Genomic DNA, 20,480 nt, shown 5'->3' on the forward strand with positions numbered 1-20,480 from the left:
CCAGTGTATTACATGCCCTGAATTAATGAAAATTCAGGGTGATGTATGACATGGCCCTTTTTCTTGTAGGTATTTGTAAATTTTGCTAAGGACCAAAGTGACGACGACCACACTAAGGACCTGTCATTGCACAAAAACCAGACTGTGGTAGACATTGCAATCCTTAATTCCTTCCTGCAAGATGAGAAGGTAAAAGAAAGTTGTGTGTGAGCCAGTTTCAGCAAAGAAATGATAAGCAACATGCAAACTTTCTTTTTCCTGGGATAGGATATTCCCAAAGAAGAAGCTAGAGGAAGAGAAACTGGACACTCTACTGATAACCATTCAATGCAATGCAATTCAATGCAATGAAAACAAAATTCCTTTACAGGGGCAGTGCCTCGTGGAGTCGTTGTGTACTGTTCTCAAGTGAAAGACTTGAACTTAACTCATTACAGTATAACTCTGAAGCTGTGGTAAAGCACCCACCAGATGCTGTGGGCTTTCAGCCATGCTGTACCTTGTCCTGTACAGTATGTTTTTACTAGGATTGCGAAAATAGTTCATTGAGGAATCATGGCCAGTGGTTATTTATAGATACTTTAGACATGGATGTTTTAGTCTTAAAACAATCATGTCAGGAGTGGGAATGTCCCGGTGCTACATCCATTGCTGGCAATGAATGCACCAAGACAGACAGTGGCAAGAAAAGTCACCACCAATGTTGTAGCCTTAGGTTGTGAAAACTTACCTGACCAACTGCTTTTCCTAGACTGGTGTAGGTCAGTTGGGGCCACAAAGCAGTGCTGCGCAGATGGGATGGCAAGAAATAGGCCATCATATCAATACGTCTGCATCATCAGTAAGTGGTGATAAGCAAACTGTGAATCCTGTAAATACACAGGATTGTCCCACCAGCATCACAATCAATAACCTGCTCTGACTAGGGTTTTGTGTAGTTAAGTACGCTCCTGCTCCTTTGAGGTACTGCAGCAGCTGCATGAACACCTAGTAGGAGGAAGTGGGTGAGAAGCAGACCTAGAGTTTGGACCACAGCAGCAAACTCAGTAGTTGTACAAGCTGCTAATGCCAAGAGCGCATTCTAAATCATGAAATGTTGCTCAGATATGTAATATCAGTTCTTTAATCCCTGCTTTGCACCAGAAAGGTACCCATCATCTGAAGTTAACTGCTTAGCACAAGCATGTTGCCATTTCTGGCTTTGCCAGATAAAACTAGAAATGAGATGTAGTTGTTTTTTTAACAGTGTTATTTATGACTTTAGGTAGGTAGCATAATTAGATATTGAAAGTGCTTTCTGTTGATCTTTGTAGCCACAGTATTTCTTTATGATATGCCTGTAATGCTATGCTCTCATTCTATCCATTCAGTGATAGCTACATTTGTGATCTGACCAAGTTCCAGACTCTAGCAATCGGCCACTATCCGCATTTACTGTAAGCTGTTCACCTAAGAATTTACTGTTTGGAAAGTGGTATAATGCTAGATTAACGTGTAAGTTTCTGCTAGTGTTGTGCAGTGTAGTTTCAGTCGTTAGGTGATCCCTAACTGGAGTATACACCCTTGTTATACATGTGACAAACTGCTTCAGTAAAAATCCCTTTCAAGAACAAGATAGTTCATAGTAGTAGTGCTACAGGTCCATCAGTCAATAATTTTTAAAGTTTTCCAAAGTCATAATAATATTAGAGGGGATATTATGTGATTAAAACAACCAACTCTTGTTCACATTGTACAACAGTCATGGGAGAGTATGCCTTCATTAGTACTTATGGACTCCTCTGTCTTGCTTTTACAGTCAGAAGTAGGTTCAGTAATGTGGTGTGAACCCAAGTGCAGTTCCTGGGCTATTCCTGTATGTCACACCTTCGCCTTAAATACTAGTACAGGTTCTGCACTATTTCTTGATGCTACTCCACCATGAATCAATCACGGACCATTTTCTTCTGTGAATGTCCATATAGCAGCCCAACAAATGGTGGAGAGGCTGCCATGAGCCCGAAGAAGGTTGATTACATATTTGCAGGTATAGTTGGTAACACTGACCAATTCAGCATTTTTAATACACAAACAGTTAAGTATTTAGTCCAAGTTCCCAGTCCCTGCTGCATCCTGCCTTTGGATAAAGTAAGAGCTTACTACATGCTCTGCTAAAGTGCCTTTTTCATACTTTTTTTTTTAAAAAAAAAAACCTGTATAATACATTGCTTAGGGGATTGAAAAAGGAGTGTAATGGGGATCAGTATACCTCACTTAAAACGTGCTTTGTTATTGTCTTTATTGCATCGTCACCCTATGGGGATGAGTTACAGGGTGATGAATACACCAGACCTCCAGGTGCAGAAAAATTACTAAACAAACAGCTGAGCTACAGCCATGACTTCTCTAACAGGCTGCAGGTATGTTACGGTATAATTGAAACAAATAGCATGTATTGAAGCCTTACCACTGCTAAAAATCACTATTACAAATTGGCATTAAGTCACCAAAGTGAAGGGCTTTAGTTTTGCACTGCACCAGACTAGTGCATGTACAACTAGAATGAGTCCTAGGAGGATACAGATTTGGTCCTGAAAGAGCTGTGGTTTGCTTTTTGTAACTGCTCACATAAACGATTAATATAGCAGGAAATAAGATTCACATCATAATCTTCTTTCCTTAGCCCACCAAAAAGAGATTCTTGATTCCTATTGCCCTGTGACTGTCATGCTCATACAGAGTCTGCTATCTGTGGCAAAATGTTGTAGTAAATGTGGATATTAGAGCTGTGAAATAGTTCAGCTGATCTGTCTTGTTTGTACTGAACAAACAGCATAATGCAACTCTCACATGATGATTTGTCATGGAATAAGTTCAGACAGCCACTAATTGACTCTTTCAAAAGTGTATTGGGGAAAAAAATTACTCTAGAGTCACATACAGTATATGAACCACTCTTGATAATGAAACTGCGCTGAGGTGTTAACTTATTTTAAACTTTATTACTATTGACATATTGCATCCCTCTCTGTAGTACATTTGTATTTCAGTAAGTTGTATTTTCCCCATGGTTAAACCACTTTGTGCTTATCCTTCCCTCCTGAATTATAGTTGGTCCTTCATTCCAAGCACTTTATGCTATCTGTAATGGGATCTATTTTTGCACTGGAATATCTGTTAACTTTGCAAAAATCTAGAGAGATTTCACAACTGAAATGTGTAAGTTAAATCCTTAAATGGACATTTTCATTAAAAGAAAAAAAGTGTATATGTTTGTATTTGCTAATAACTGTTATGTGGAGTATTAAAAGGCACTCTTAATTGCCTCATGTTAAGTGAAAAATAAAGCTGTTGTGGCACCATTGGTCTTCAAAGTGTCATTTTTCTGTATGTTCTTTTGAGGAGTGCTGTTAGCAGCTCTTGTTTTACCCGATTTTGTTTTGTTTTGAGCTTTGATACGTAATGTATAAGCAAGTTCCATTATCTCTACAAATTAGCGTGGGGCATGTACTATTTTCAGATGAGGTGGCACAAGATTTGAAAGGCAAATGCTACTTTAAGCTTCTAAAGTTAGTAAATAAAAGGTCTCCAGCAAATCCTGAAAAAAGTGGTGCGTGTAACTATCAAATCCGGCATGGCCAACTTACCTGGATGTTTAAATCCCAAGTCAGACCTGCCTCTGAATATTTCCATAACAGACTTGCAGCAAGTTGGAAGTATTGGTAATTGTTCTCTTTGGTAGAAATACTCTATACCTGGTTTTGCTGACAAAGCAAAATGTTAGTATAAAGAATCTGAAATACCTTAAACTTAGCTAATCCTTAGCTAATACCAAATTAAAGGAAGATCACTCAGGTTAATACTAGGTTGATTTTAACAGCAGTTTACAAATGACAGGAGAATAATGGTCTGATTGCTCAAAGGAAAACTGATTTTAAAATTTTGTATTTTACTGCCTGTAGTCCCACTACCAACCAATTAAGTTCCAGAAGCCAACCAATTCTTGAAGTTACACTTGTCAGGAAAATTCATCCTGAGATAAGAAGCCATTTAAGATTTCCTGTTTTCTGCTTTAACCTAGTGTCTAGGTGGTGCTTTGGGTAATGTGCTTGATTTATCAACCTCTTGCAGAAAGCAACAAACTTGCGAATAAAGCACACCTCTAACATCCCAAGTATTCTTTACTCTCAATGCTGGTGACAAGGAAAATAGTTTTACTAAAAAGAAATTATACTATTTTTAGTATAGCTTTTATTTTTTATTCCAGTAAACAATAAAATGATTTTTGCATTCATGTGGGGAAAAAAAAAAAAGTCCTGTAATTCCCTGTCCCATTTTTCAGCCAATATTTTTGTTACTATAAAAACCAAAGTCCTCCTTTAACTGCCGTAAGGCAACATTCTGAATCAATGGTTTATCAGCCATTTATACCTTAAAAAGTTGATTTGTAAACTATAAGACAGTAGTCTCTGAAGTAGTGGTTGTTCCACCCTGAGAATACTGGAGTGTGAAGACTTGGGAGTAGGAGGTGGGACCCATTAAACTCCCCTGCTACAGCAGCTTGATCCCATCCATGCACTTTGGACATAAACATAATTGTCTACACCTGTTTTTTTAGTGCTTTCCACGAGATCTCAATGCACTTCACAGAAGCAATAATCATCATTAGGCAGACTGCATAAAGATACTTCAGTAGAGACGTGAAATCAATTGCTCATTGCAAGTCATCAGTTAACCTGTGGAACAGCCTCCCAAGTGCTCTGCCAGCTAATGACCTCTAAATTGCAGAAGAGGGTGCTCGGTACCACTGTACACAAAACACAAGTTTGAATTCTCAGTCCATGTGCTCTCTGCCCTGCTGCTATTCACTTGTTTACTGGCTCTAAAGCAACTATTACCAAGACTGTTGTTGACCAAAATACAAGACCTGCTGAATGCTGCACTTGGAGAATGGAGTTTATCATTTCACAGTTGAAAAAAAGTAAGAGCTTGAGCTGTAAACACTAAAAATTCCTGCATTATCCAAATTTATTTGGCTTTTAACAGTCTGGCAAAAAGTATTTCAAAGAATATGGAGAAGGCTGAGGTACTCAATGACTTCTTTGCCTCAGTCTTCACTGGCAAATGCTTCAGCCACACTGCCCAGGTCACAGAAAGCAGGGACTGGGAGAATGCAGAACCATCCACTGTAGGAAAAGATCAGGTATGAGAATATCTAAGGAACCTGAAGGTGCACAAGTCCATGGGACCTGATGAGATGCATCTGCGGGTCTTGAGGGAACTGGCAGATGAAGTGGCCAGGCCACTTGCCATCATATTTGAGAAGTCCTGGCAGTCTGGCGAAGTTCCTGCCAACTGGAAGAGCGGGAACATAACCCCCATTTTTAAGAAGGGTGAAAAGGAAGATCCAGGAAACCACAGGCCGGTCAGTCTCACCTCTGTGCCTGGCAAGATTATGGAGCAGACCCTCCTGGAGACTATGCTCAGGCACATGGAAGATGAGGAGGTGATTGGTGACAGCCAACACGGCTTTACTAAGGGCAAATCATGCCTGACAAACTTGGTGGCCTTCTATGATGGGGTTACAGCATCGGTGGATAAGGGAAGGGCAGCTGACATCATCTACCTGGACTTGTGCAAGGCATTTGACACTGTCCTGCACGACATCCTTGTTTCTAAATTGGAGAATCATAGATTCAATGGATGGACCACTCGGCGGATGAGGAATTGGCTGGATGGTCGCACTTGAAGAGTTGTGGTCAACGGCTCAATGTCCAAGTGGAGAACAGTGATGAGTGGCGTTCCTCAGGGGTCGGTACTGGGACCGGCACTGTTCAACATCTTTGTCAGCGACATGGACAGTGGGATCGAGTGCACCCTCAGCAAGTTTGCCGATGACACCAAGCTCTGTGGTGTGGTCGACACACTGGAGGGAAGGGATGCCATCCAGAGGGACCTTGACAGCTGGAGAGGTGGGCCCATGTGAACCACATGAAGTTCAACAAGGCCAAGTGCAAGGTCTTGCACATGGGTCAGCGCAATCCCAAGCACGACTATAGGCTGGGTGAGGAATGGATTGAAAGCAGCCCCAAGGAGAAGGACTTGGGGGTATTGATTGAAGAGAAGCTCAACATGAGCAGGCAGTGTGCACTTGCAGCCCAGAAAGCCAACCATGTCCTGGGCTGCATCAAGAACAGCATGACCAGCAGGTCGAGGCAGGTGATCCTGCCCCTCTACTCCGCTCTTGTGAGACCCCACCTGGAGTACTGCATCCAGGTCTGGGGGCCCCAGTACAGAAGAGATATGGAGCTGTTGGAGCGAGTCCAGAGGAGGGCCACAAAGCTGATCAGAGGGTTGGAGCACCTCTCCTATGAGGACAGGCTGAGAGAGCTGGGATTGTTCAGCCTGGAGAAAAGGTGGCTCCGGGGAGATCTAATTGTGGCCTACCAGTACCTGAAGGGAGCCTACAGGAAAGATGGGGAGGGACTGTTTATCAGGGTGTGTAGTGACAGGACAAGGGGTAATGGGTTTAAGCTGAAGGAGGGTCGATTTAGATTAGAGGTTAGAAAGAATTCTTCACTGTTAGAGTGGTGAGGCACTGGAACAGGTTGCCCAGAGAGGTTGTGGATGCCCTGTCCCTGGAAGTGTTTAAGACCAGGTTGGATGAGGCTTTGGGCAACGTGGTCTAGTGGAGGGTGTCCCTGCCTGCAGCAGAGGGTTGGAACTAGATGATCTTCGAGGTCCCTTCCAACCCAAACCATTTTATGAGTCTATGATTCTATGAATGTGAGCATGTGTAGGTCAGCTGAGTTTGACTATACCACTGAACAAGAAGGGCTAATCAATTTCAAATATTGAAATACCTAAGGCAAAGCATTAGGTGTGTAATACACAATTTTGAGGAAGTGTTTACTGAACAAAAAAAAGGAAAAGGCTGACGTGAACTATAACAAGATGCTCTTCTTGTGGCAGCGTTTATTGGGACCCACCATCTGATCAGCTTCACTGCAGTACCTCCTAGGGGCAAATCCAGCCACACTGATGTTTTACATTACTCAAAATTAATACAAAGCATCTCAATGAGAAGTCTGATTAAAACATGACTGGGTAACAGGTACGTGAGGGCACTCCTTCTTAGATCAGTATGCAATAGCCAAGGTGTGATAGTTACAAGAGTCACCAACGTATGTTACGAAAATTGTAACAGCCCTTAGCTCTAGTGTTGGAAAAGAGCACTTAGTAGGTTTGATAAATGACCTAGCTATGCAGAAAAGCATTAAGAACTATGGGGTTAAAATAAAAGAGAGGTGAAGTGTGGTTCATGCCATAAGTGCTACGGGTCAAGTTCTGTTTCCTGGTTATGTAGGAACATCACCATAAACTTCTGTTTACAAATTGCTATCGGTGCAAAGTTTTACAGATGTACATTGCTAGTGATCAGCATTTTGCATACATTTATTGTAAACTGAAGAACAGTCAACTCAGTGCATGTGAGTATGATGATCCATGCGTGGCACTTGCTGACAGCACTTCTTTCCTGTCCTTTCTGCTATCAGTTACATAACCTTTAGAATAAGGTTACTTCAGCGGTGAGCATTGCAGAGGAACCAGGAGCACATTTTGCTGGGACTCCAAGAATCTGACGCTGTCCCGCACTGAAATTAAATGCATATTTAATTAAGACAGTAATCCACTGAGAAATAATACTTTTGTCGGCATGCATGCAAGTACCGCTAATGAGTTCTCTGGATCCATCATTTCTTACCAGCTGCTACGACTCTGGCATCTTCATGGGCACTGTGCCTTCCTGCTGCCCGGTGATCTGGGCTCTCATTCCACCAGATCACATGGACTGAGAAAGTACAAATAAAGTCAGCTGAATACTGTTATGCTGCAATACAACATGTACTCTTAAGTCCTAGCAGTCTGCCTTCACCTGTTAGATGCCTTGCAGTTAGCAGAAACAATTCTCCAGGCAAGTAACTGGTGCCATGATTCTTTGCTGAGCCTTTAAAAGGTTTGACTTTTTATCATCAGATCTGAGATTCTTTTAAGATACCAGCACCTGCCTTAAGCCTATAAGCCAATACACAAAGCTGGGTTCAAGGACTGTTGATAGGACTTTGGTGATCTGCACCAACATTTTCATCAAGCTGGCCAATCCTGATCCAGGACAAGGGCTTGCACCCCTCTCTCCACCCCTTCCCATGTTAAAGTCTGTGCCAGAAATTGAGTAGCACCTGTGTTAAGTAATCCATACTCTGTGTGGAAAACACTGATCAGCTTGGTGTAGCCTGTGTTGATGTGAGCATTGATTGCAGCTCGAAATGCTTCACCCCACAATGCTGGCCCACCAGGCTTCATCTGAAAAGTAACCCATTCATATACTCCTGGAAAGAGTACAGAAAGAAAAGGCAAAGGTGACCTCAAGGAAAGAAATACAAATTAATATGCTGGTTCTCAAACAGTGCGCCGTGGCCACGACATAATTATTGTGAAATCAGTACTGCAATTCCCTGCCATCTGGGGTCAGCAGGACGTGAAACTGCCCCATTGCCCCAGTGTGCACAGTATGTCACAGGGACTCACAAAAGCACTTGCTAACTGGAGCTTGTTCAAGTGCAAATGTAAGTACCAAGACCCTGAGGAACACAAGGCTTCACACAAAGCTCAATTTAGCAATTTTCAGTGTTGCCTGGAAATTTGAGGAGAGTCAGACTACTTTGCAGAAATCACAAATAGTCATACATGTTTGCGGGGTTTGGATGGCTGATTGAACAATGCAAGATGGCCTTTTCTAAAACTGGCAATGCTTTCTGGCATTGAAGTGGTTTATGACATTATAAACCCCTTTGACTCCTGGCAATTAGTCACAGCAAGATCTGAAGACCTAACCAACAGACTAGGACTCGCTTAGCATCTCTGCTCTGCCAGTCTCCCTTATTTGTAGATAAATGGCACAATTTGCCAAAAAACTCCAGTCCTGCTACAAGACACGTTATCTCCTTCCTTTCCGCTCAGGTAGTTACTCTAGATCACAATTGCTGACACTTTAATAGAAAGCTAGATACTTGCCATATGACAATGTACATCTGGTCTCATTCTCTAGCAATGGGCTGGAGATAAACTAACATGGAAACAAAGTGTTTGAAAAGTCAGTGCTCCAGTTTTAAGAGAAAACTGGACTGCTTTCAAATTCAATTGTAACAGCATAAAATTCAGAATCACAGGGAAATAAAGAACAAAGATTACTGTATGCATGCACATGCTGAGGGCTAAAGCAAGGCCTCTGTGATGTCACTCCATGCAACAACATCTGCAAATGTTCATGAATTGTGGAACGGTCAACACTGTTGATAACACATTTGCTACAGAGAGAATTAAAATACATCAGGACAGGACATCAATACCTAATTTACAATTGTTACAAAGTATACTTGACTTGTATTATCTTTAAAAAGTACCGATTATTTTTGTTTTTTCTTAAAACTATTAGGCGAATGAAGTGATAACATCAAAGCAAATTGATAAAGGAGAAAAACCTCTGTGAAAGAGAACAATCCTTGTCTTTAGCACCTCCAGGAAATGCCTTCTCACTGATAGATGGGGCAAAGCAAGACCGGGATGACTGCTCTGACCACTGCTACTTCATTTGGGCAATTCACACACCTCTTTACAACCTTAACGATCAGGGCTCTAGTCAGTTACTGATGTAAGTTAGTGTAAAATCCTTTTTAAAAACTTTGTCCCTCATCTGCGTTATGTCACCTTTTTCACATGGCTGTATGTGCATGCACTTGTTACATAAAGGGTTATAAAACCATGTAATACCTAGTTTAAACTTTAAGCCATTTTTTTGGTTAGTCCATCAGCATCAGTAACATTAATCAGAAAAAAGAGAAGATAAGCTCACCCCCTTCTTTTGGAGGCTTCCCAAGTTGACACCAGGGTACCAGATAAGCAACCTCATTGTGCTGTTTTTCTATCAAGGGGAGAGCTGCAGAGATGAATTTTCCCTGCCAGTCTTTGTCATTGGCTAGTGCATGCCGGACTGCTGTTCTGTGGGCAAAATTATCTGTTAGAAAGGAAAAACAAAAAACAAAGTATGAAAAAAATGCTCTTAATGTCACATCAGACAGAATCAAAAATTTATAATTACAAGGAAGCAAGCTGCACTTCCATAAGTTTGAAATTGATATTTTTAAACAGCATATTAGCTTAACGCAGATGTGGTAAGTTTCCTTTAAATTCTGCAAAAATCTTTGCTTTAGTTCAGATTTAAATGGTTTCAAGCCAAACCAAATTTTCCAAGACAGATTATAAAAAAGTTAAAATACACTAAGCAATGTTAAGAAACCTTAATATACGGCATCCACAGGGATGACTGGATGTGGCAACAGTTACTAAGGATAAGGAGATTCAGAGAAAGCGCAGTGGAAAAGAAAGTGAAGTGGAAAATAAAATTCAGACAGAATATTAGCCTACCAAGAGAAAAATAAGAAAAAACATGAGTTTTGGCTTATACAAAATGACATTAAAATTACAAGCATAGAAGTGATGTTTGTTTGTTCAGCTACATAAAAAGCTATTATATACCCAAAACCTAAACCTTTTTTTTTTTATTAAAACCAAATCCACTGAACTAAGAGTGTCTGAATTTCAATTGGTTAGGCTGCAGTGGCATCTTAAGCAGTATGTTTTTATACAGACAGCTTTCAATAACACAAGAGAAAAATCCAGCATCTAAGAATGGGAAGATCCTTGAGAAATATCACTATCTTGGGACCAAAAGAAAAATATGCCAATTATTTTTACCTACTGAAAAGATATAAGCAGGGGTCTGATGAATCAGGGAGAAAGGATGTTGTACCTTACACATGTAAATACCATTAGGAAACAAATAAAAATTGTAGGTTTTTCCTTAGTTTTACCATTTTAAAAGTTTCTCATGGATTATTAAAAATGTGTTTTGGGGTTTTTTATTATTAGAGAAAGAACAAGGCTAAAAAGTTCTGAGAAGCAGGATAATTTATTAACCATAGATACACGTAAAAATGTAATATTCCTGTTGACAGGTGGCTGGTCCCCTCCAGGACAGAAGAGGTGACTCTTTATTCTAAACAAGTACTGAGAACACGCTGGATTTCAGCGAGCAAACTGAGAACTTCAGAAAAAAAATTCTGTCTCAGCATACACATATACCCTGGACTGCAGCACGTATACAAAGAAATGATACCAGTGTGCCTTCCCACCTCTCCACAACCCTCCACATGAAGTTCCCTTGAGCTCCATGAAAAGCACAGCCAGCACACTTAGTTTCTTGCATAATCATAGCTTTTCTGGGCTCACCAGCATCTTCCTGGTCAGCACTGACTCCAACATAAAAAGTTGATTGTACTGCAGGAAGGCAAGGCTGAAGCAGCAACAAAATGCTTCGTGTGCATGGGAAGTTGGGGTGATGGAGTGGCTGCCCACCTTGTCGTGATTCAGCCCCAGCCAGCAGCAGAGCAGCCCGTGGCTGCTTGCTCACACCCCTCCTTGCCCCGGTGGGATGGGGAACAGGATCAGAAGAAAAAGGTAAAACTCATGGGTAGGGATAAGGACAGTTTACTGGGACAGCAAAGGAAGAGGGAAATAACAACAGCAGTACTTACAAAAAGAATATACAAGGCGGGTGATACACAATGAAATTCGCTCACCCCCGAAGCCTGATGCCTAGCCCGTCCCCAAGCAACTATCCCTCCTCCCCAGCCAGACCCCTTTATATCCAGAGCATAGTATGGAATATTCCTTTGGCTAGTTTGGGTCAGCTGCCCTGGCTGTGTCCCCTCCCAGCTTTTTGTGAAAATTAACTCTATCCTAGCCAAAACCTAGGATGTTATCCACCCCTTATTCTATACTATCTACATCATACCCAGATCGTACACTTCCCAACCACTCTGCTTGTCTTCGATATCATTCCCTTGGCCTATGGGCCATCCCTCTAAAATGTCCATTGAGTTCATTTCATCCATGACTTTGGGCTCCATCTGTCATAACAGTCTCTCAGGGTGGGAGCGACGGTGTGTGCTGTGGGACTGTTGAATGCTGCATCCGGAGCTCGCCGCTGGTGTATCTGGCATGGCCCATGCTCGCCGTCTGCAGGTTGAAGGTTTTGATTTCAAGGAAGTTGCTGGGTGCCAGTTGCAGAGGCCAGTTCTAGTTCCATCATCGTGGCACTTCACTCGGTTTCATCCAAGTTCATCCTTCATTCATTTGGGTCACCCTTACTCTAATATCATTGACACAGCCTATAGCAATTGTAGCAATGATAACATACGACAGGGTTATTTAGCAATTAACATCACAGAATTTAATTTATTGGCTATTCTCACCCAAAATCAGATCCCCTTGAGGCACACATCAGACTTACCCATCCTTCTGCATCACCCCCGCGTGCACCCAGGTCCCTGAGCAAAAGCAATCCCACAGATGGGTTTGCCTTTGCCCGAAGCAGGGCTAACCCAGACCGTCTTCCCCAACATGGTCTTCACATGCACTATGGGGACTTTATCCCCTTCTACAGTATGTGGAAGTTTTGAGTGGGCAGAGCCAGCTCCGCTGGTAGACGCCCTACTGTTGACTAACTGGGAGGCCTTTGCTAAATGTGTATCCCAATGTTTGAGCGTCCCACCATCCATTGCTCTCAGTGCAGTCTTTAACAGTCCATTGTATCATTCCATTTTCCCGGGGGCTGGTGCACGACAGGGGATGTGACACACCCACGCAATGCCATGCTCTTTGGCCCAGCTGTCTGTGAGGTTGCTTTGGAAATGAGTCCTGTTGTCTGACTCAATTGTTTCTGGGGTGCCATGTCTCCACAGGACTTGCTTTTCATGATTCAGCATAGTGTTCCAGGTGGCGGCATGGGGCACAGGATATGTTTCCAACCACCTGGTGGTTGCTTCCACCCTTGTAAGTACATTGCGCTTGCCGTGGCAGGTTTGTGGGAGTGGGATGTCATCAATCTGCCAGGCTTCTCTATATGGATGTTTCAGCCATCGTCCTCCACACCAGAGAGCCTTTAACCGCTTGGCTTGTTTAATCGCTGCACAATGTTTCACGTTCATGGATGACCTGTGGATAGCATCCATGGTCAAGTCCACCCCAATCACAAGCCCATCTATACGTCGCATCTCATCCTTGATGGCCTGAGGTATCATGGGCCCAATGAGCTGTAAATAATTCACTCTTATGTTGCCAGTCCAGATCCATCAGAGCCACTTCAATCTTAGCAGTCTGACGCACTGCTGGTTGTTTTGATGTTCCTCAGTGGCTCAACTCCTGGGTACGTGGGCATCTACATGAGGTACTTTTACAACCAGCTTCTCTAGCTGGGCAGCAGTGTCTTGCCACAGTGAAGTAGCCCAGATGGGTTTGCCTCTACAGTGCCAGTTGCCCTGCTGCCATTGCCGTAACCACCCCCACAGGGCATTCACCACCCATCAGTCAGAGCACTGGCCACTTTTCTCGATCAGCAATGTGTAAAGCCAGCTGGATGGCTTTCACCTGGCTTGATTCAACTTCTCCTTCAGCAGCTTCTGCAACTCGTTGTGTAGGACTCCATACAGCAGCCTTCCACCTCTGATGCTTCCTCACAATGCTACAGGACCCATCCATGAACAGGGCATATTGCTTCTCATTTTCTGGCAGTTTATTGTATGGTGGAATTTCTTCCACACGTCACCTCCTCCTTCGGTGACTTTCTGAAATCTTTGCCTTCTGGCCAGTCCACGTTCACTTCAGAATTCCTGGGTCACTGGGGTTTCCTATTCAAGCCTGCTGTGTGATCAGTGCGACCCACTTACTCCACGTGGCATCAGTTGCTTGGTGTGTAGAGGGGACCCTCCCTTTGAACATCCAACCCAGCACTGGCAGTCAGGGTGCCAAGAAGAGCTGTGCTTCAGTGCCAATCACTTCCGAAGCAGCTCGAACTCCTTCATAGGCTGCCAATATCTCTTTTTCAGATGGAGCGTAGCGGGCCTCGGACCCTCTGTACCCCGACTCCAAAACCCCAGGGGTTGACCTCGAGTCTCCCCTGGTGTTTTCTGCCAGAGATGCCAGGTAGGGCCATTCTCCACGGCTGCGGTGTAGACCACATTTTTAACATCTGGTCCTGCCCACACTGGCCCAAGGGCTACTGTGTGAACTGTTTCCTGTTTAATTTGTACAAAGTCTTGTCATTGCTCAGGGCCCCATCTCTTCCAGGTCACCTGATAGAGAGGGCTTCAGTCACAGTGTAATCTGGCATACGCATCCTCCAAAAACCCACAATGCCTAAGAAAGCCTGTGTTTGTTGGTGGAGACATGGCTGTTATTTTGTTGATCACATCCATTGGGAACTGACAATGTCCTTCTTGCCATTTTATTCCTAAAATCTGGATCTTCTGTGCAGGTCCCTTGACCTTACTTTAGTTTATGGCAAAACTGGCTTTCAGAAGGATTTGGAATATTTTCTTCCCTTTCTCAGAAACTTAAACTTCCTCTGCTGTGCTGCCCCATGCAATGATGTCATCAATGTATTGCAGGTGCTCTGGAGCTTCACCTTGTTCCAGTGCAGTCTGGATTAGCCAATGGCAAATGGTGGGGCTGTGTTTCCACCCCTGGGGCAGTCGATTCCAGGTGTACTGGACACCCCTCCAAGTGAAAGCAAACTGTGGCCTGCATTCTGCTGCTAAAGGGATCGAGAAAAACACATTTGTGGCATACCGCTTGGGTGCCTTTGACTCCAACTCATATTGAAGTTCTAGCATGTCCGGCATGGCAGCACTCAGCAGCAGCATGACTTCACTCAGGCCACAATAGCCTACCGTCAGCCTCCACTCTCCACTGGACTTTCATACTGGCCATATGGGACTGTTAAAGGGTGAGTGAGTTCTGCTGATCACTCCCTGACTCTCCAGTTGACGAATCAGCTTATGGATGGGAATCAGGGAGTCTTGGTTGGTGCGGTATTGCTGCTGGTGCACTGTTGTGGTAGCAACTGGCACCTGCTGTTCTTCAACCTTCAGCAACCCCACAACAGAAGGGTCCTCCGAGAGACCAGGCAAAGTAGACAACTGTTCAATTTCCTCCGACTCGAAGGCAGCTATGCCAAAAACTCACCAGTACCCTTTTGGGTCCTTGAAATACCCTCTCTGGAGGCAGTCTATGCCCAGGATGCATGGAATCTCTGGGCCCATCACAATGGGGGGCATTTGCCATTCATTCCCAGTCAGACTCACTTCAGCCTCCAGTACAGTCAGCTCTTGGGACCCCCTGTCACTCCACAAATACAGATGGGTTCTGCCCCTTCATAGTTTGATGGCATTAGGGGACACTGTGCACCAGTGTCCACTAATACTTATACTCCTGGGGGTCTGACGTGCCAGGCCATTGGATCCACACAGCCCAATAAACCTGGTTATCCCTTTCCTCCACGTGGCTGGAGGCAGGGCCCCTCTAATCCTGCTCATTGTATTTGTTATTCACTTTTTGTAAAAATGACTTAGAAGTCCCTTCAAGAGTATCATGAGTAAGATCAGGCCTTCCACTTGGACTGAGGAACTCCCCACTGGAACCTGGAGCCACATTTTTCCTGGAAGAATCTCCTTTTGTGATAGTTTTTCTTGCAACTCATGTACTTGTGCCTCTAGGGTTGAGGTAGGTTTTCCATCTACTTCCTCATGCCTTCTCTGTGGTCACACAGGTAGAACCACAGGGTGCCTCATGGTGTGTATGCTCTATATACTCCCTCTTGAGCAGAGGAATGCTTACTCCTAATAGCTGAGATACTGGTCCCTGCAGGTAAGGAATAGTGTATTTTCTCTTTGAGTTGCTGGAACTTCTGAGCCAGTGTCTCCACAGCTGAGATGAGGGAGGAAGAAAGACTTTCTTCATATTGCTGGAGTTGGCCAGCCACTTCATCCACTGTTGGTGCCTCTTCACCTTTCCAATCCATTACTGCCAATGAGTTGGCGTACAACAATGGTGCGCTCCGTACAAACTTCCACTATGTGGGTCGGCTGCATTGGACTTCATCAGGATCTGTGGGTAATGGCGCATTGTCTGGGTCATAATAAACCATCTCTCACATGGCTAACTCCCTGAGGTACTGGACACCTCTCCCCATGGTGGTTCACTTGCCTGGCTGGGTGTCATACAACAGCTTCACTGAAGGGGTACCTTTCCCTCACGCCTGACAGAAGTCAGCTCTAGAGGCTGAGGGCTTGTGTCTTTTCCCCAATTGCCTTGTCAATGCCCTCTTCCCTAGACAAGGAATCCAGGGATGCCAGCTGCTTTGCTCTCCTACTCTCTAATTCCAGGCTACTGGCCCCGTTATCCCAGCATTGGAGCAGTCAGGGAACGATATGCTCACCTGGATGGTGGCTGAAATCCTTTTGCATATCTTGCAGCTCACTCAGGAACAGGGATTGGGTGATTCCCTCTGGTTCTGCCTCTTCCTCCTGTTCTCGTGATGCTCCTGGTTCATCATCATCTCTTACTAACTGAACTGATTTTTTTGTGTGTTTCTTCTTCTGTATAGGGGTGACTGATACCTGCACAGGTTGGTTCTCTGGTTCAGCTACAGTGACTATCACTGGGGCTGAGTAGCCACAGCACCTGTCACCAGGGTTTGAGTAGTATCAGTGCCTGTCACTTGGGTTGGAGTAGTCACAGTGCCTGTCGCTCTGTTTTTCCTCTCCTCCCACTAAGGGTGCTGCCTAATAATGAGCAGTGTTTAATAGATGTTGGCCAGGACCCAGCACAGCGCAGTAAGTTGTGTCTCTTTAGAACAGCCACAGCATTTGCCTTTCAAATATTCTATCACTTCATCAGGGTCCTGTAGTTGTTTGGGAGTGAAGTTCTGAACCATTGGAGGTGAGAAGTTCTCTAGGTACCTGCCCATATTCTCCCACATGCCATGGCATCCGTGACTATCCAGCCTTGGAGCAGATCTCTGGGTGGTATTCTTAAAACAATTTTTTGTAATCCTAAACAAGACCTGGTCCACATTCAGGAGACATAGCAATAAGAGCATGCTGGCTTGAAAATCCCAAGGATATTTAAAATTCTCAAAAGCTGCTGTAACCAGCCTGAAGGAAAAAGGGGAGGTGAAAGAGCGAGAGAAAGTATCCTCCCATCTTCCCCATAGATTGGGTGCAATTATTAATAAATCCTGAGAGATATTTTTCGAGCTACAGGCATGACAGCAATGCCACATACACATACCAGCTTAACCTCATGACCAGTGATGTTATCATATCGTAAGTCGATATCACACAGTACAACAAAATGAGAATCTTGAGAATCTTATCACCTCCCAGAGGTGATAAACAGGGAATACACACAGCCATGTGAACAAACAAATCACTGTTGAGACCAGTGACTATTTAACTACTATAATAAATGTGTGTAACAACTTTGTTTCAACATGCTCTGGTCAGATTTGTCGTTATCTCAACCATTCGAGCCCCACGTTGGGTGCCAAAAAGGACCGTCGTGGTTTAGCCCCAGCCGCAGCTGAGCACCACAGGGCTGCTTGCTCATTCCCCCCTGGTGGGATGGGGAGGAGAATGGGAAGAAAAAGGTAAAACTTGTGGGTTGGGACAGCAAAGGAAGAGGGAAATAACAACAACAATACTTATAAAAGGATACACAAAGCGGGTAATACACAATGAAATTTGCTCACCCTCGATGCCCATGCCATCCCAGAGCACCAACCTCTCCTCCCTGGTCAGACCCCTTTATATATTAAGCATGACGCCATATGCTATGGAATACCCCTCTGACCAGTTTGAGTCAGCTGTCCTGGTTGCGTCCCCTCCCAGCTTCTTGTGAAAATTAACACTATCCCAGCTGAAAACCAGGACACCACCTCAGCACAGTCCAGCTGCAGAAGGAGTTTTAGCATGCAAACTGTGTGCTCGTTTGTTTTAGGGAAGTAACTGTTACACTGAACTAAAATTTGATAATTATACCTGCATATAAACATATACAGACTGCATATAGATTGTCTGCACTTATATGTATTATCTTATTAAGGAGGTCTCAATCTTTTTTCCATCCATTTTGAAATTCTGAAGACATTTGTGGTTCAGGAACTGGCCCTAATTTAAAGCTATCTTCTTCCCTAGGAGGTAGGGAGGACAGAGAGAGCAGAGCAGCGCAAAGGGATGCTGAGCGTACCGTACTTCCAAACGTGGATAACCTTATTCATTGCTCCCAGCTCCGCAGACCAGAATCCCACCAGCTCCGAGTGAGCTGTGCGAAGGTGAAAGTACTTGTTGACAATTTCCACAAACTCCTTCATCTTTGATGGCTTAATATCATATGTGCGAATTTCATAGAAAATGCTATTATTTTGTCTGGGCCCTGTAGCAAGGGATGCAAGTGCCTGAAAGAAAATGTTAAGAAAAACAACTAAAACTAATTCTCAAGGCAGAAAACTGTCTTCTGCCTAATTTCTAGGCTTTTTTTTAAAAAAAATGAGACGGTATAGATGAGATTTTTTTTACTGGGTGCTGGGAGAGGTAGTACTTCATGATCTCCACTACATATTATCTTGTGACTTTTTCCTTTGGAAATGGTTCCCATGTGTATTATTTGCTGCAACTCCTTTTGACAGTGCAACAGACCATGACATGTCTTTTATTTGTTGCACTCAATTGTCTAATTATTAGCCTGTAACAAAACAGGATTTTCTTTTTCTCATACCCCTTTATTAGGAAGCCAGCAGCAGGATGAAAAAAGTCAAAGCAATAAAAAGACAGTGGGCTAAACACATTATTTATAATGTGAGGATGCTGATGCCGCTGATGCCACTGAAGCAGAGGCAACATCAACACCTGCCTGTGTTGCCCTTATCCAACCAACTCACAGTAGTGCAATCTGTCTTCTAATTACAATCTTACATCAGTATTAGCAAATTACATATTGTTGGCAAAAGAAAGAAAAAGATACCAGCGGCTGGGAAAAGACTGATTCCTTCCAGCACAAGATTGCTAAAGTCTGCATCCTTGCCCTTCACTGGCTGCTTCCCAAAGGCGGTTCAAGAACAGTTTTTCTATTCATATAACATAAACCGCTTCAGAGGTCCCAGAATATGCATACTTTTACAACTGCCTCAATAACCTGGAACATGCAACTCACCTCTCAAATAAAACTAGAAAAATCAAGGCCAAATCAAACCTTTGGCCTTAGCCCATATTTGCACAGCACTGGCTGCAGGATGGATTTTGGACATGACTTTATTTCACCAGCATCAGCAGTGATGCACACTGTACAGCTCAAGACACAAAATTCAGATGGCCAAGACCAAAGGTCTTGTTTCCTAATGACCCTTTGAAGGATTACATGTCTAGTTTCGGTTGCCATGTGCCACTGCTTTTTTTAGCATTTACAGTTTCTAAATCCCCAGAGGACCCTGAACGAACAGATCCCTCCTGTCCAAAGAACACATCACACAATTCTGCAGAAGACCCAGGGCCCGTGCTCAGCACGAGGCGTGCCCACACTTGCCCGTTAAAGAGGATGTCGCGACAACGACAGCCCCGCCCCGCCCCGGGGGCCAGAGCCACAGGCGGGACCGCCGGGCACCGCCGGCTCCAGCCCCGCCCCCCCACACCCCATCACCAAACCCCGCCCTCTCACCGCCCCCGCGGATCGCGCCACCATCCCCGCTCCCTGCCGCCGCCGCCGCGCTCGGCTCCCCACGCCGCGCCCCGGCCGTTACCTGAGGGCGGGCCCGGGCCCGGGCCAGGCGGGCGGCGGCGGCGAGGGGCTGGCGGAGCGCCCCCGGGGGCAGCATGGTGAGCGGCAGGCCGGGCGGAAGGCAAACGCAGCTGTCCGCGGTCGGTTCCGTGGGAGGGCCGGCGGGCGGGCGGGCGGCCCTTGGGCGGGGCGGGGCGAGGCGGCGGTGCCTCCCTTGCCGGGGCGGCCGTTGAGCAGCCATTGGGCGGCCGGCACGTGACAGGGGAGGCTCCTGGGGCGGCCTCTGCAGCGCGTCCCGCTGCGTTGGTCAGCAGCAAACTGCACGGCGGCGAAGGGTGTTTCATTCCTGGTTTTCATTCCGCTGGAGTGGGATGGATGGGTGGATGGGCGGATGGGCGGGCGCATGGGCGCACGGCTGAGAAGAAATGCTCGTTCAGGTTACCAGGCTTCAGTGTCTGAAATGTGGTATCTCTGTCTCTACCTGAGTCCCTGAATACAATAAAAAAGTACCCTGATTGCTTGGGGAGACCTAGGACTCTTTGTCCTCCACAGGTTGCCCTGGGGCAAATCGCTCAGTAAATCACGCGCCCTCAAGCATTTACTGGATTAAGCTTCAAATGGTACAGATACAAATCCGTCACCCATAGTGCTCCCCCACAAGAAAGCCTTGTGGCTTTTTCCTGTAGCGTTCTTTTGGGTAAATCCAGGCTTTGTACCATGGGTATACAGTGCCAAGCACTGTCACCCCATTACAGCTGTATGGCTGACTG

General features: G+C 44.7%; 2 protein-coding genes across 2 annotated transcripts in view; one reads left to right on the forward strand and one right to left on the reverse strand.

Moving 5' to 3' along the window:
* ABCA1 (ATP binding cassette subfamily A member 1) overlaps positions 1-3,353 on the forward strand; it is a 97,389-nt gene extending 94,036 nt beyond the window's left edge. Inside the window, exon 50 of the mRNA XM_075740859.1 lies at positions 70-3,353. Coding sequence (XP_075596974.1) covers positions 70-210 — 141 coding nt within the window. The 3' untranslated portion in view covers positions 211-3,353. The remainder of the gene's footprint in view (positions 1-69) is intronic.
* A 4,063-nt stretch (positions 3,354-7,416) lies between these two features.
* On the reverse strand, positions 7,417-19,873 carry NIPSNAP3A (nipsnap homolog 3A). The gene is made up of 6 exons (XM_075740868.1): positions 19,733-19,873; positions 18,187-18,394; positions 9,893-10,054; positions 8,220-8,369; positions 7,745-7,831; positions 7,417-7,634 (listed from the first exon to the last, which is right to left on the reverse strand). The coding sequence occupies exons 1-6, from the start codon at positions 19,805-19,807 to the stop codon at positions 7,558-7,560; spliced, it is 759 nt and encodes a 252-aa protein (XP_075596983.1). The 5' UTR covers positions 19,808-19,873; the 3' UTR covers positions 7,417-7,557.
* Positions 19,874-20,480: the final 607 nt, after the last annotated feature.

Source organism: Balearica regulorum, chromosome Z, assembly GCF_011004875.1.
Source record: "Balearica regulorum gibbericeps isolate bBalReg1 chromosome Z, bBalReg1.pri, whole genome shotgun sequence".
In the NCBI taxonomy this organism is placed as follows: domain Eukaryota; kingdom Metazoa; phylum Chordata; class Aves; order Gruiformes; family Gruidae; genus Balearica; species Balearica regulorum.

What these genes read in the sequence shown, in the direction of transcription:
- NIPSNAP3A (XM_075740868.1), bottom strand. Translation starts at nt 19,807, where the DNA reads ATGCTGCCCCCGGGGGCGCTCCGCCAGCCCCTCGCCGCCGCCGCCCGC. An exon ending in GAAGCCTCCAAAAGAAGGGG is followed by an intron (nt 8,370 to 9,892) that starts GTGAGCTTATCT and finishes TACTCTTTCCAG; the next exon opens with GAGTATATGAATGGGTTACT. An exon ending in TGCCAGAGTCGTAGCAGCTG is followed by an intron (nt 7,635 to 7,744) that starts GTAAGAAATGAT and finishes ATTTAATTTCAG; the next exon opens with TGCGGGACAGCGTCAGATTC.